The following is a 13,905-nucleotide window of genomic DNA, read 5'->3' on the forward strand; positions in this document are numbered from 1 at the left end:
ATCTAATTTGTAATGATGATTCTGAATTTTTCTTTTTTGTGGATTTCATCAGACCTTCACGCAGCCCACAAAAAAGACCGGCTTTACGCTACAAAACACGGTGAGTCAACAACCAATGTGGCTCACTTTTTATTGAATTCAGATACAAATTGAACAAATAGCCGTTATAGGCCAGTTGGACCGATCTACAATCCATTTGAAAATTTCAACTTCACTACAATTAAAGTTTTAATTGGAGTCTACATATGCCAACTTAATATCGTATGTAACTTGGTGTCCATTGTCCCATGCGTACAAGACGCCCTCTTTGGGGTTATAGTCAATTTGGGTAGTGTAGGTGTAGTTGTTGCTGAAAGGCATTCTGGGAATCATCTGAGTGTTGGTGTGAGTGTCGAAGGCGTATTCCAAGTTGGCCTCCTTTCGGTTGTAGCTGTCAACAGCGTACAAGACGCCACACACGATGAAGCAGTTCCCGTAGTGGTTCCTCCTCAGCCCGGTTCTCCACGTGGTCTCCCTTTGCATGCTGAGGTCCACCGGGTTCAGGCGGCTCAGAACAACCACTTCCTGTAAGAAGCCCTCGTCGTCCATGGACGGGTAGATGATCCAGATGCCGCTCTCGTCCAAAGCGAAGTCGACGTCCGAGTGACTGCGCCACTCCCACGCCGCCGTCGATTCTTCCATCACGGCGTCGTGCAGCATGGTCCAGGCGGCCACGTAACGCCGCTGTAGGTCAAATTTGATAATGTCTCGGGAGAAGGCGCGGTTGTAGAAGAAGGCGCCGTTGTACACCACGTGATTGGTGCCCATCCAATTGTAAGGAAGTTTGTAGGAGTTTGTAAAACGGCCTGAGAACAAAAAAAACATCTCAAAGGGAGTTCAAAAGCTCAGAATCAACAAAAACACTTTTACCTTTTTTGAAAACATCCATGTTCTGAAACTCCAGGAGGTTGTTCCCGTAATAGAAGTTGGTCACATAAATCCTGTCTTTGTCCGATTTCGGATCCTTCATCCAGGCCCCTTCGGTCCTGCCGTACGTGTTGTGAGTCACCGGTTCGGAGATGGTTGCCAAGGTGTCCTTACATTCCTCTGCAAAAGACCCCGAGTGTTATGAAGGAGGCTTTAGAAGAACATCAACATTTTTTAGACCCACCTCAAAGAGTCTGACAATAATTAGTCTTAACAGGCTTTTATTCGAACCAGACTCCTACACGCAAAGTTGCCACATTGGCACAGAACGGTCCAAATAATACTCTATTGTACAATTTTTTCACAAAATTGATGGTCCATTTTATCTTTTTTGTAGTAACCTCAGATAAAATTTTGATCCGTTGGTTTGTCAGTTTGTCCAAAAAATACGATTTTGACTGAACTGATGGTCGCGTGAGGCAAGAACCTTTCAACATTTGGTGCTGATCATAGATTTGTTTTTGTAGAAGTTGTTGACATATGGTACATTCTTCTGGAATGTCTTGGTCATTAATGACTCAAGCCATCCACCTTTTACAGCAGATCAGGGTCACAGAAAAACTGCTGATCCAAATTAGGATTGTATATTCTTAAATTCTATTCGAGTGTTTTTGATTTTGTATCCACGCAACGGAAAATGCAAAAAGGCAGTGAATCTATTTACCGGGTTTTCTTGTTGTTGCTCCCTCCTGCCTTTGCATGATATCATCAAACTCCACATCTTCTTCTTCCTCCTCCCAGCTGATTTTATACTTCCGTTTGACAGCAGGAGTCCGACTAGGGACGGTCGTGGTGGTCTTGATGGTGGTTGGACTGGGGACGGTCGTGGCCGTCGTGGGTTTGACGGTGGTGGGAGTGGGGACGGTCGTGGTCGTCGTGGGTTTGATGGTGGTGGTCGGTGGAGGAGTCGTCACAGGTGTGGTGACGGGTGGGGAAGTGCTTGGAGGGTTTGGTGAAGATGTTGGAAAGTAGGTCGTCGGGTCGGTGTCTTGTGGTGTTGTGGGGGTGACCTGAGTGACTGTTGGAATGTTGGTGGTGTGGGTTCCAGAGCTGGTGGTCACGTCCTTCACAGTGGAGATTGGTGCTCCTGTCACATGGTCACTCATCTTCAGGCTTGTGGTTTCTAGCGCGATTGTTTGTGTATCCTTTGTAGGGGTTGACGTAGCATCCGCTTGAGTGGTTTTGGTCATCTCCGTGGTAGTTACATCCAGGGAGGAGTTTGAAGGAACAGATTGAGACGCAGAGTTCATGGTGGTGGGGTTCAACAAGGTCGTGTTGGGTGCTAACGTGACTTTGCTTGTTGTGTTTGTGTCAGTCGCGATTGTTGTGGAAGCGGTTGGAGCGTCGATGTCTACAATGTCGTTACTCAGAAGTTTTGGTAGGGTTGTAGGCCGGCTGGCTTTCTTGGAGCCATGGGAGAGGTCAGTAGACACGGGGCGGAAAGATCTTGGCTCTACTGTCTGCCTGGGACGGGGACGAGCTTTGTGTCGGAGAAGATTCTCCTCAACCAGGAGGTCCATTGGACCATCGCCACTGAATCCATGATACTCAAAATCTACAGAGGATGAAGAAGTTTAGGTCAAAGGCTCTCCATTGTCAGAGCTGCACATTGCAAAAACAAAATGGCTGGACAAATTCCGAGGGTATGTCCCATTTACCGGTTTCTTCATGCTCCCCGTCGTCAGTGGCCATTGGTTCTGGCTCCGACTTGTAAAAAGTCACTCCTCTGATAATCATCCCATTAAGAGCAGTCTTGGATTCCTGAAAAACCTTAGCGCCCGCCTTTTTGCGAGCCACGTGCTGCTTCACCTCGGTGACCTGAGCCGAACCGTCTGACAGAATTCTGTGCTTCTCCTGTTTATAAACAGAGGAACAACTTCAAAACCACCCAGTGACGGTTTGCCAAACAAAAACAGTTGACATCATTAAATATTTATTTGGAGCCATAGTTGGCGCCCTCAATGTAACTCTGTGAGATAAATTAGATGAAAATGATTCAAAATAACAATCGGGACAGAATTTGTTTTTGTTCATTAACAATCAGAGCTGTTTGTGTTTATTGGAGATTTTCAAACGGACTTTATGTATTGGACTCAGCATCTTGTGGCCACATATTTCGTTTCAGTTTTCATCAATAATCTTGCGTAATGCCCCTGAGAAAGCATACCAGCATGGTGATTCAATTTTGGGAGAAGAAGCCCACCCAACACTTCTGGAGAGGATCGCCATTTCACTTGGATGCTGTCATGGGGTCAACAGTGCTACAGTCTCCCAGCCTCCCTCTTATCAACAATGTTCTCCGTCCATAGTTAAAGATTTACTTAGTTATGTTGGACATCATATTTACCGGTATTTTTGGAGACGTTTCCGGTCCATCGATTTTCTCTCTTCCTTGATCATCTTGGTGGTGTGAAGGTGAATTCGGGGCGGTGGTCCAACTTTCACCACCATGTGTTGGCTTGGATGAGTTGGTGTTGGACTTCACGTCATCTTTGGTGGCCATCACCTTTTACGTAATCGTAAATAAATGATATAGTCGATTTAACATTCAACATATTTGTTCAATGAGAAAATGAAACAAGGATCGGATTGTGCTAGTTACAGTAGACGATATAAATACTGCAAGTCTAAATGGAGGTTTATTTTTCTCCAGGTTTACCCGTGCAAAAAAAAAAGTCTCCAGAGGCCACTTAGTGGGGAAAGGCACATCTATTTTCAGTGTGCCTAACAATGGCTGTGTCACATCACAAGTCAAGTCAGCCAGCGAGTGGACGATCATCATTTGGATCGTGCGAAAGCGTGACTAATGTTACCGACTTTGACTACTTTTGATTTTTTATTCCGCTGTGAGGTGACGACGCCATAATTTGTCCCGGCCATGATTACAATTGGGATTTATTTTGAGGAGAAGGAAATGCAGACCGCCAAATTCTTCTGGGGACTTGTAAGCTTTCTGATGCAACCCCGCTTGCGTAAGTATTGGGACACCTGCCGGATATCTTTTGTTTTCAGATTGTTGTTGTCAGCGGTCAAATAAATTGGTGACAAAAAAACTTCACCGTCATCTGGTACCTTTTCAATGTGTGTCACACGATCCACCAGATTGCTGATGATGGTGTGCAGCTTGGGTAGATCCATCCCATTATAGGAACCTTCCAGAAGCTCAAGGACGGTGGCCAACTATAACGATCAAGTGGACTCGGTCAAAAAGCGTCAACTGGAGACCAGAGATCCAATCTAGCTCCATGATGATCCTTTTGAGTTTTTTTTTTTTTTTTTAAACTTCACCTTGACATCATCTTTCGCAGCTTCCCTAAGCTTTTTCAGTCTTCGCTCTCCTTCGCAGGGGTTGACCGCAGCCGGAGGAGCGACGCAGGCGCACTTACACTCCGGACCGGACGTGATGGTCTCCACAGTGTAGGAGTCCTGCGCGGTTGCGCTGCCCTCCTCTATCCGCCGGCAGGCGCTCCTGCTCAGGGGTCTGACAACACATTGACACCGACAGTCAGAACCTTCCGAGAGGGCTTTCACTTTGTCATAATCACCCAGCAGCTACAAAGAGAAAAGGACGGTATGTATTTTTTTCTGCAGTTTGTCAGGTGTCTACACAACATAGTTAAATCCGGATTTTTCTTGCTTTTATACACCACCACACTGGATTTATATCCCAATGATGGCTTTATTTACCCCAGCAGGACTTGATATTGTTCCAGTTTAAATCTAAGTGGTGTGTAAAGGCAAAAATCCATCCGGACCAAACTGTATGATGCATTGTGAGTGCACGCACGCCTTACCTTGGAGAGGGTGTTTTGTTCATCATCAGTCACCTCCTGCAGCTTGTTGGCATTTTGCCCCGCCTCTGTGTCAGTTTGCAGCCTGGAGTCTGCAGCAGCCAGGCTGTTTGGCGGCACGGTCACTCCGTGCACAAGAAGTGCACAGTGCACCAAGATCACCACGCAACACTTCAACATGCTGGGACGCCGATGAGAGAGTTTAAAAAAAAGTTGCAGATTGTTCAAATTAGCAGGCAAGAAATGTCTTTGGCCTCCTCATGGCGGGTCCAGACTGGAGATGAAGGCTCTACGAGGCCATGATGTCAACGCACTGATGGAGAGTGGAGGCAGGGAGAGGGTGCGTGTGAAAGCTGAGCGAGTGCCGACAGGAGGCGGGCCCTGATGATGGAAGGAGTGAGGAGGAGTTCAACTTACAATCCATCAGCTCTACATGTGAAAGTAAGTCTCGGGAAATAAATGTTTTTTTAAGATAGGGTAGCCAAAATATTGGAAAAGCTCCCATTAGGATGTAGCTTCAAACTACTATATAATTATGACCTCATGGCTTAAGTGTACTTAATGTAGTGGCTGGCAAGTGTCAAAATGTTATTTTGGGAAATTATTCCCAAAAAAATTGGTTAATAAAATATCAGTTTTATATTATTTATTTCGGTCTGTATTTGAAACACTTAAGATTGTGAAATTAATGATTTTTACATGCATTTTTTCAATATATATTATTAAATAATCGGTAAGGTGAATTCCAAATAGAGCATACACGTTTTAACTGTTTTTCTTTCATGATATCTCATCAATGTATGACTTGGCCCAGAATGCATAAGTTTGCCCAACCCTGGGTTTAACGGTGGATTTGCTAAATGCCGCCCTCTATAGGGCTTTACCATACACTGCAACGAAACGAACAAGCCTGAAATCTTTTGTCTTTATTCGATATAAGGCACATGAACAGTATGAAGCAGTACAGTACTGTTTTCCAGGAGTATGGGAATTGCAAATAAAACACAATGCTGAAAGCAGTTAAAGTTATCAGAGAATAAAACAGACAAATCATAAATACCCTTTTTAAAAATTGTAACATTCATATTGCATAGAGCTCCTTGGTTTAGGTTTGCATTTGTTCTGAGTGGATAAAAATAGTGATAATTTAAAAAAAAAACCTCAGAATGGTAAAATGTCAATTTTATTTGTATCTTGATGCATTAGATAATAAATTACATTTTGCGCTATAGTGTCCAGAATTTGATTCTCGCATCCACACCAGAATCAAACTGAATTTTCATTAGTTGTTTGTGTTAAGTTGTTCATTACCAAGATTGTTTCTTAAAGATATTTACAACTGATTTTTATGATATTTTTTTTTAAGAAAAATATGTTCTGGAAACGGTTAAAACTTTTGTTAAAAAAAAAATCCTTCATCAGCCTCGGACTTAATCATCATCTATAAAGTGTTATCTTTTGAACAACCCTGTAAAAAATCTGAAAGTTCACGAGCAGCTTTCATGCTCCGTCCACGCCTCGGCGGCAACCGGAAGGATGAGGTGCGAAATGCGGCTCCACAGTCCGCTGTACTTGTCCAGGTCCATCCTGTCGAAGGCCAGGGGACGACCGTGTGAGAGTAACCTGCTCTGGAGGTGGTCGTCCACCATCTCCTCCACGGCGCTCAAAGGAATCCCAGCGGGTATCTCCTCCTCTCCCTCTAGCAGCACGGTGAAGATGAGGAACGTCTTCTTGTAGGCCGCGTTCTCGTGGTCGCAGTAGCGATAGAAGATGAGCGTGGAGCCCGGGGGAAGCTGTTCGAAGTGATGAATCACCGCCACGGGTTTGTCCCCTTCGAAGGCCACCTGCAGCTGTCCGTCGATATCCAGTTTGACCCGGTCGCTGTCCACGCCGGCTTTGCTGGCGCCGTCGATGTGCAGCACGGAGCCGTTGAGGGCGGAGGAGAAGGCGGAGGCCAGGTCGCGGGCCAGGCATCGCAGCGTTCGGCGGCCCGACGCCCCCGCCGTCAGGATCAGACTGACGGGTTGGCTGGGCCGTTCCGTCAGGAGGTGCCTCTTCAGGTGGATCCGGCTGCGGGTCCACAGCTCGGGGCGCTGGCCGGGGAAGCGGGACTCGACTCTTTCAAGCTGCCTCAGGAAGACGGTGACGGGAGGCGTGGCGCTTGGAGGCAGAGGTTCGGGCCGGAGAACGTACTGCACCACCACGGCGACGAGTACCAACACTACACCGATGCCCATCAGGTATCTTCTTCCTGTACACACACACAAGCTTGATATTTATTTGACAAAATGACAGTCAGATCTTGAGGCTCTCCTGTATTTTGTTGAGGTTGTAACAACTATAGTATACTACTTGGTCTAACTCATCTTGGACAGATTCTAGTTTAAGTGTGACCTTGATCCTAACTTGGTTAGCCTACCTCCAAGAATTCCAGTAACTCCTGAGTCAGCAGTTTCCCAAGTGGCTGGGCCAATGGTCTCCACCTTATTCCTCCGATCAACATCCTTCAGAATCTCCATTGAGGCTTTCCGTGGCACCTGTGGATCCTCCTCTTCCACGGGGTCCTGAATTCTGGAGTCTGATCCTCAAGAGGGAAGATGAAAACTAGTTGGTGAATATTTAAAACACAAGAGATATATCAAATGTGTTGTCCTCACCTTTTTGGTCATCACAGTTTGTGTTAAGGACCAGCTGGTCTTCTTGGAGACTTTCAACAGGACCGTCTACATGATCAGGGTTTGCGTTGGACTCTGTTGCTGCTATGGTGTCTTCTGGTGCCTTCTCGTCATCCTCTGGTTGGTCCTCCCCAGCTACAGCCGATAACAATGTGAATTTCAATGAGTTTAATTCGTTCCGGGACCAAGCTTGTAATCATCTTCCTTCAGTTACTTCTCATTTGAGGCAGGAAACACTCACCACCAAAATCTTCTTTCGTTGTTGGCTCCTCATCTTGCTGTGCTCCCGTACAATCATGGTCAGCAGCAGAACCATCAAGGTCAAGTGCCTCGTTCTCCACATCTGGCTCGTCCAACTCGGCTTTACTGCACCCATCAGGCGGAAGGACGGTCTTCTCAGGCTGATCGCTGTCTGCAACACAAACAAGGTGGTCCAGTGAAGTTCAGCAACTGCAGTGCCAGTGCACTGCATTACCTGCTGCTGGTTCTTCTTGTTGGGGGTGGGCAGCTGGGTTTGGTGAGTCTTCCATGACTGTTCAAACGGGCCCAATAAGTAGTCCTTTGAAGAAAAAACGTGTCATGTTATGACTACACTAACTTGCACATTGTTCCAACAGGGACAACTAGTTCTTTCAGTGTCCAGAGTCCACAATTAATTGGTCCAAAGTACTACGGACACTCTTACGACTAGATCGATTGCAAAGCTGTTTAAAAGTTAATCAACCCACATGTAAATTACTAAATTGTATGCAAACATTAAGATAAAAGCCATTATGTAGGTTCACTGAAATTGAAAGCCGTTTCGATTAGCACATTAGCAAGCCTATGCTAACAGCTGCAATGTGAAGCTGCCTTACTGCGGAAAACTTAATACGATCACAAATACATAAATAATAGGTAGATATATTTGTTAAACTCACCTCAATCACATAACCGTGAAATCCGGCAACAACGTAGTCTTGACTTTGTGCTTTCGCTTTCTGACAGCTCCAGGTGGAACCATTGAGGGGGAACAGAGTTGCTGGAGGGACGGGTTTAAGTGACGGAAGCGTATTTCCGCTTTTTATGTCCTCTGCGTAATTCTTCCCCTTAAATCGTATCTCGTCCGAACACGATGTTGGAATTTATTTAATTCACGTTTAGTACATTTTCTCGGTCTAATTTAAACCATAAATGGATACGGATGTTTCTGAAAATGCGGAGCTCCGGACTCTGAGGAGACCGACGCGACGGCAATCAACAGAAAAAAGTAAGTGTAACAGACAGTAATGTTAACCTTCGATGCTAGCGCACTTAAGTCTTCTCGATGAACGCGATGGGCTTTGTTTAATGTCAACACGTCCACTGACATGTTTGTTTCTTGCTAGTTAATTGTGGTTGAAGGCAGTAAATCCAGTAATTCTCGCCTAATTAAATTTATACTTCCTTGTGTAGCTTTCATTTATGAAGTGACCGCAAGAGGTCCAATCAGGAGGTCTAAAAGGGGGATAGAAAAGCAGGCGACGTCTTCTTCTTCTTCTTCTTCTGTCCCAACTATTAATGGATCCAAAAATGTGGAGACTGGCTCAGAAGATGAAGGTGAGGCGACTGTATTTTCTTGGCTTCAACGACAATTAAATTGTGGCAGAAGGGAGGAAGACGTCTTAATTTCATGACTGTAGGCCTCCTACTGAGGTCCCCCACAATATCATGCCATTTACTTTCGATGAAAAGTGCTTCAGTTGTCCAAAACTTGTCTTCCAGCATCCCCAGGAAAGAAAAGTCGACTAGAGGAAGAAGAAATGTCAGGTGATAGCGGTAATAAGAAAGAGATGGATCTTCAGGAATCAGCACTGGAAGAAAATGAAGACCAGGAAATGGATATTGAAGGAGATTCTGTGCATAGTCCAGATCATCCAGAAACATCACTTAGTAAGTCCATCATGTGACATTCTTTACTGCATAAATTGAGATTTCCATTCCGTTGTCAAACCTCAAACACCCTCATCCACAGGAGATGTGAAGATGCCCCCACTTGTTGTGCTGGACAAGCGCTACCGTATAAGTGAAAATACTGACACACACTTGATGAAACTCAACGAAGGTATAACCCGTTTCTCTCCGCATTAATTGAAAAGTTACAATACGATTGCACTTCAGATTTGCTATTTGTTCAGTCAAGACACCATCACGGGAGGAAACTGCCACGTTCAGGAAGCCCAGCGCACCGGCGAGATCTCCGGCGAGCATACGCAATGTGCAAAGCCGCAAAATCACCAGCATGGACGAGTACCAGAAGGAGATGGAGGCTAAAGCTAAAAGCTCTGGTATGGTCAACGTTACTACATTTTGATGGTGAAAGTGAAACTTCTTACTTTTGCACTCATAATGTTCTCCATGTGTAGGCATCTCCACAGCCAACCACCGCAGTGTGTATACACCCTCCGCGACATCGTACCCAGTACGACACCGAGCCAATAACATTCCCATCCGGAAAGAACCGGTCTCGCACAGCAAAAAAGGTGACTGAACCCTTAGCAGATTCCACCTGGTTGTTTGATTTGCTAAACAATGTTGCTATTTTTCTATTTGTTTTTCTTCTCTCAGCAGTTAATAAGACACAAGGGGTTACCAGGGGATCCTCTGAAGGATCATCAAGAGGTTCGAATAACATGAAAAAATCTATTGCAGAAAAAAGTCTGTCCAACTTTGTTTGGAGTTGAAAGTTCTCCTGTCATCTTTCAGGATTCCCTCATTATTTGTGCTGGTCGGTTGTGGTCGTGCTGCTGCTTAGCTCTGTTGCAATGCTGCTCTACAAGGACAAGTTGTACCGGACGTTTGCGGAGGGCGCACGACGTCCATCCAGGTCTGTGAAGCTCCAGCCCTTCGCGGATCTCTTGTCTCAATTGGAGGCCCGCTTCCGCAGTCAAAGACCAGAACTTTGGAAAAGGAGCAAGATCCACCTGGAGAAGCACCTCAAAAGCGCCAAGCCCACGGAGCCCGTCAGTCTGATCCTGACGTCTGGGCATGGTGCTGAAAAGACGCTGTCCTGCCTGGCCGAGGGTCTGGCGTCCGCTTTCTCCTCAGCGCTGGAAGCTTCCGTGCTCCAAATCGACGGAACCGGTAAAGCCGCCGTGGAGAGCGACGAGGTGAAGCTGGACATGGACAGGCAGCTGCGGGCAGCCTTTGGGGGAAACCAAGCGGCGGCTGTCATCCACCGCTTTGAGGAGCTGCCCCCCGGCTCCACCCTCATCTTCTATCGCTACTGTGACCACGAACACGCCGCCTACAAGGAGGTCTTCCTGTTGTTCACCGTCCTACTGCCTCAGGAAGAGGTCAGCGGGGAGCTCAGGGCTGTCGAGGAGATGGTTCAGGACTATCTTAAGGACAGGCTGGTGGACTCAAGCAACCAGACGGCCTTCAACGAGATGGACACGGATAAGTTCGGCGGGCTGTGGAGTCGCATCTCTCACCTGGTCCTGCCCGTGGTGGCTGAGGAGGACGTAGAGCAGAACGGATGCTGAGGATCCAACTGGGGACTCAGTTAATAACCAATCACGGCTCAGTTTCATCACATGACCAAAATGAGAGCTCATTGTTGAACTCAACCCGCAGTCGCTGCATTCAGTTTGACTTAGTGCACAAATCAGTTGTTTGAATCGCCTGTTCTGAACTAGAAACTTTGTTCAACGTGTTCCTTTTGGTGACGGATCAGCAAACATCCTCTTTTGTTTTGGAGTGAAAATCTACATGTACTCATGCATTCAACCCTTCACATGACCGATAAATTCATTTTAAATGTCTCAATTCCTCTTTTCATTCCTCTTCTCTTGTGTACAAGTTTGCACTTAAAATGTTGGAGGATTTTATTACAGAATCCATTTCGTACTGATAATTCTGTTCATAATATCTCTTATTCTGGGATTTGTTTTATATTTTTGTGTGAATATTGGAAATACTATAAGAATAATTCATCTTTAAATCTGTGCTCTAGAAAATGATACAGCTTTTTATGACTAACGTGTGCCTTTAAGACTCGAGGGAAAAACAAAGACTTTGAAATATGCAAAACAAAATATTTGAATGATTGAAACTGTCAACAAAAAAATCACATTTTTTTTCCTGATTTGTGTTTTTAAAATTACCTTTTTGTCTGATTTTGTCTGTCACTTATAAGACTATTTCACATGCCTGAGTAATGGTTAATAAAAATTATTTTGATACATGAAATGTTCCACAACAGAATCTTGCTATCAATAATAAGCATTTATGATCACAAGGCAAGTTTAAATCCCTCCCAATCCATTATGATACAAGCATTGACTGATGATATGGTAATTAAGATGTGAATGTCAATAATTTATTTTTCATGCTTTGTATTTTTCCAAAGGTCACCTGTGTAGTGTTAAAAAAGCCACATTGAATTAATTTCCTCTCTGTACACAATAGAGGTTCTTTTTCTCAAATGTCAATGAAAGCTTAACCTTTCAAACAAAACATTTATTTGCATGTGATTCATTTGTAGACAATTGGAAGCAAAATTATTCAAGTACAATCATGTATCTGTTAAACATTCCACACACAAAAAAAATCTAATTATTTGACAATAGAAACACCATCTAATACATTGATCCCTGTGAGATTATGTTTTGCATCCTCCCCTGTTGTGTCTCGACAGGCCTCGATCTTCTGAACATCTTCAAGAAAATTGTCTTTAGGTGACGTCTGAACCTCACGCCCACTAGGGCGTAAAAGACCGGGTTGAGGCAGCAGTGGGAGAAGGCAATGAGTCGGCACACGTAGAACGCATAATCGAGTCGGATACTTACGTCGCAATCTTCAAAAGGCGGAACCAACTTGTTAGATAAAAGTCTCAAAAAGATCACCACATTATACGGCACCCATCCCAGGAAGAAAACGACCACGACGCACAAGACGAGTTTTACCGCTCGGCTCTTGGTGTGCAATCTGGCTCTGGTGATTCTGCCCAGTATCTTGCAGTAGCAGAAAGCCATGACGGCAGAGGCGACTAAGAAGAAGAGGTTCTGCTGGGAAACGCCGACCGTTGCCCACAGATCGTCCTCGTACTCGCAACCCAGGGAGGGTTTGTCCTTGTGTGGGATGAAGACAACGTTACTGAAGAGCAGAGAGGGCAAGGCCGCGCCGACGCTAATTATCCACAGCAGGATGGAGACCAGAACCCCCGCGCATACAGTTTTTGGCCTCAAGTCCGACAGCGGGCGGACCACAGTCAGATACCTGTAGACGGTCATGACCGTCAGGAAGAGGACGCTGCTGTAAAAGCCGATGAAGAAGACAAAAGTGACGATTTTGCAGAGCGTCTTGTGGAACAGCCAGCCCCGACTGTGGTAGATGGCCCAGAACGGGAGACCGCTGGTGAAGACCAGGTCAGACACAGCCAGATTGAGAATGAGAATGTTGGTTAGAGATTTAAGGTTCTCGTACAAAGCCAGGATGACGAGGACCAGGACGTTTCCGACGAGGCTCAGCGTGATTACGATTGAGAAGAAAGCAGGAACTACAATGGAGCCAAATCGGACCACTTCGTCTTTCTCGCATACTTCGTCATCATAGTTGTAGTCGTAGGAAATGTCGGAGTCATTCATTGTTGTGCCTAGCAACAATTAAGATGAAATAAAAAATTATGAAATAGTATTTCAAACACTGCTCACCAAAGATATTATGTATCGTCGTGAAATTTCAGGATGATCCTAAAATGCATTAGATCCTTTGACCTTAGAGGTCAAGGTTAACCCTGAAATCCCCCTCAAAGCCCAATATCATTATTATGATAATAATTCAACACACTATATCTTCAAATCATGAAAAAATAATAAAATTCTAAAAATATGAAGCAAAACAGAAAACTACCTGGAGTTGTTATGATTTGTTGTTCGCTGTTCCCTCTTGATTATCAAAGAGTACTGACAGGCTGTATTTCCTCTTCTGCTTTAGTGGTTCATCCTGTTATGTCATCATATTATCCAGGTAGATCTAGAAGGTACATAAGTAGATTTAAGTGAAAGTATGAAGGGTTTTTTGGGAGTACTCCATAAAAGGTCAGGAAGGAAAAGATACCCGGGAAAAAATGCATTTGACAAGAATGAAACCTTTGAAAATGTCAGAGAGGGATGAGGGAATGTTGATTCCAGCAAAAGAAGGATAATAATAAGCATAAATAAGGAGGTATGAACAAAAGAAACTTTGAGGTCAGAAAGGAAAAGATTTAAAATATAGGCCCACACTTTATATTTTTATTATTAAAGCATAATTATAAATAATAAAGGATTTTAATTGTGTGTAGAATTGTACTGCTGGTTAGAAGTGACTGTAAAAATAAGCAGATGAAAAATAGAGCAAGTGATGCCAGCGATCACATGACGCCAGTGTTTACAATCAAACGACAACAAACTTGCTAACATGCTGGTCGTTAATTCCCGCCTATTTTCCACAACATCATTGGTCGAGGACAT

At 44.7% G+C, this 13,905-nt stretch overlaps 4 protein-coding genes across 9 annotated transcripts; 1 reads left to right on the plus strand and 3 right to left on the minus strand.

Moving 5' to 3' along the window:
* Window positions 1-116: 116 nt before the first annotated feature.
* olfml2ba (olfactomedin-like 2Ba) lies at window positions 117-5,097 on the minus strand. 2 transcript variants are annotated; one of them, XM_088394085.1, is made up of 8 exons: window positions 4,761-5,097; window positions 4,255-4,518; window positions 4,039-4,146; window positions 3,314-3,472; window positions 2,625-2,820; window positions 1,631-2,521; window positions 910-1,086; window positions 117-845 (listed from the first exon to the last, which is right to left on the minus strand). In XM_088394085.1, the coding sequence occupies exons 1-8, from the start codon at window positions 4,935-4,937 to the stop codon at window positions 229-231; spliced, it is 2,589 nt and encodes an 862-aa protein (XP_088250211.1). In that variant the 5' UTR covers window positions 4,938-5,097; the 3' UTR covers window positions 117-228. The 2 variants fall into 2 exon arrangements, with proteins under 2 accessions (XP_088250211.1, XP_088250212.1); XM_088394086.1 differs by having other exon boundaries at window positions 4,255-4,447; window positions 4,761-4,936.
* A 571-nt stretch (window positions 5,098-5,668) lies between these two features.
* Window positions 5,669-8,511, minus strand: LOC148388665 (torsin-1A-interacting protein 2-like). Of its 2 annotated transcripts, none has more exons than XM_088394092.1 (6): window positions 8,353-8,511; window positions 7,908-7,991; window positions 7,674-7,844; window positions 7,415-7,567; window positions 7,177-7,335; window positions 5,669-7,008 (listed from the first exon to the last, which is right to left on the minus strand). In XM_088394092.1, exons 2-6 carry the CDS (start codon window positions 7,960-7,962, stop codon window positions 6,245-6,247), a joined length of 1,302 nt encoding a protein of 433 aa, XP_088250218.1. In that variant the 5' UTR covers window positions 7,963-7,991; window positions 8,353-8,511; the 3' UTR covers window positions 5,669-6,244. The 2 variants fall into 2 exon arrangements, with proteins under 2 accessions (XP_088250218.1, XP_088250217.1); XM_088394091.1 differs by having other exon boundaries at window positions 7,177-7,341.
* Window positions 7,918-11,641, plus strand: LOC148388666 (torsin-1A-interacting protein 2-like). Of its 3 annotated transcripts, none has more exons than XM_088394089.1 (8): window positions 7,918-8,681; window positions 8,867-9,010; window positions 9,176-9,343; window positions 9,426-9,515; window positions 9,589-9,738; window positions 9,817-9,933; window positions 10,022-10,072; window positions 10,157-11,641. In XM_088394089.1, exons 1-8 carry the CDS (start codon window positions 8,606-8,608, stop codon window positions 10,933-10,935), a joined length of 1,575 nt encoding a protein of 524 aa, XP_088250215.1. In that variant the 5' UTR covers window positions 7,918-8,605; the 3' UTR covers window positions 10,936-11,641. The 3 variants fall into 3 exon arrangements, with proteins under 3 accessions (XP_088250215.1, XP_088250216.1, XP_088250213.1); XM_088394087.1 differs by having other exon boundaries at window positions 7,921-8,681; window positions 10,019-10,072; XM_088394090.1 differs by lacking the exon at window positions 8,867-9,010 and having other exon boundaries at window positions 10,019-10,072.
* Window positions 11,642-11,749: 108 nt separating this feature from the next.
* xcr1a.1 (chemokine (C motif) receptor 1a, duplicate 1) lies at window positions 11,750-13,815 on the minus strand. Of its 2 annotated transcripts, XM_088394094.1 has the most exons (3): window positions 13,304-13,815; window positions 12,241-13,046; window positions 12,048-12,152 (listed from the first exon to the last, which is right to left on the minus strand). In XM_088394094.1, the coding sequence occupies exons 2-3, from the start codon at window positions 13,036-13,038 to the stop codon at window positions 12,144-12,146; spliced, it is 807 nt and encodes a 268-aa protein (XP_088250220.1). In that variant the 5' UTR covers window positions 13,039-13,046; window positions 13,304-13,815; the 3' UTR covers window positions 12,048-12,143. The 2 variants fall into 2 exon arrangements, with proteins under 2 accessions (XP_088250219.1, XP_088250220.1); XM_088394093.1 differs by having other exon boundaries at window positions 11,750-13,046.
* Between the last annotated feature and the right edge of the window lie 90 nt (window positions 13,816-13,905).

This window comes from Syngnathus floridae, chromosome 13, assembly GCF_059516105.1.
Source record: "Syngnathus floridae isolate MCC-2025c chromosome 13, RoL_Sflo_1.0, whole genome shotgun sequence".
Lineage (NCBI taxonomy): Eukaryota > Metazoa > Chordata > Actinopteri > Syngnathiformes > Syngnathidae > Syngnathus > Syngnathus floridae.

What these genes read in the sequence shown, in the direction of transcription:
- olfml2ba (XM_088394085.1), bottom strand. Translation starts at nt 4,937, where the DNA reads ATGTTGAAGTGTTGCGTGGTGATCTTGGTGCACTGTGCACTTCTTGTG. An exon ending in AGCAACAACAAGAAAACCCG is followed by an intron (nt 1,087 to 1,630) that starts GTAAATAGATTC and finishes GGTCTTTTGCAG; the next exon opens with AGGAATGTAAGGACACCTTG. An exon ending in CATGGATGTTTTCAAAAAAG is followed by an intron (nt 846 to 909) that starts GTAAAAGTGTTT and finishes TTTTGTTCTCAG; the next exon opens with GCCGTTTTACAAACTCCTAC.
- LOC148388665 (XM_088394091.1), bottom strand. Translation starts at nt 7,962, where the DNA reads ATGGAAGACTCACCAAACCCAGCTGCCCACCCCCAACAAGAAGAACCA. An exon ending in AAACTGTGATGACCAAAAAG is followed by an intron (nt 7,342 to 7,414) that starts GTGAGGACAACA and finishes TTCCCTCTTGAG; the next exon opens with GATCAGACTCCAGAATTCAG. An exon ending in AGTTACTGGAATTCTTGGAG is followed by an intron (nt 7,009 to 7,176) that starts GTAGGCTAACCA and finishes GTGTGTGTACAG; the next exon opens with GAAGAAGATACCTGATGGGC.
- LOC148388666 (XM_088394087.1), top strand. Translation starts at nt 8,606, where the DNA reads ATGGATACGGATGTTTCTGAAAATGCGGAGCTCCGGACTCTGAGGAGA. An exon ending in ACGGCAATCAACAGAAAAAA is followed by an intron (nt 8,682 to 8,866) that starts GTAAGTGTAACA and finishes TTCCTTGTGTAG; the next exon opens with CTTTCATTTATGAAGTGACC. An exon ending in GACTGGCTCAGAAGATGAAG is followed by an intron (nt 9,011 to 9,175) that starts GTGAGGCGACTG and finishes CTTGTCTTCCAG; the next exon opens with CATCCCCAGGAAAGAAAAGT.
- xcr1a.1 (XM_088394093.1), bottom strand. Translation starts at nt 13,038, where the DNA reads ATGAATGACTCCGACATTTCCTACGACTACAACTATGATGACGAAGTA.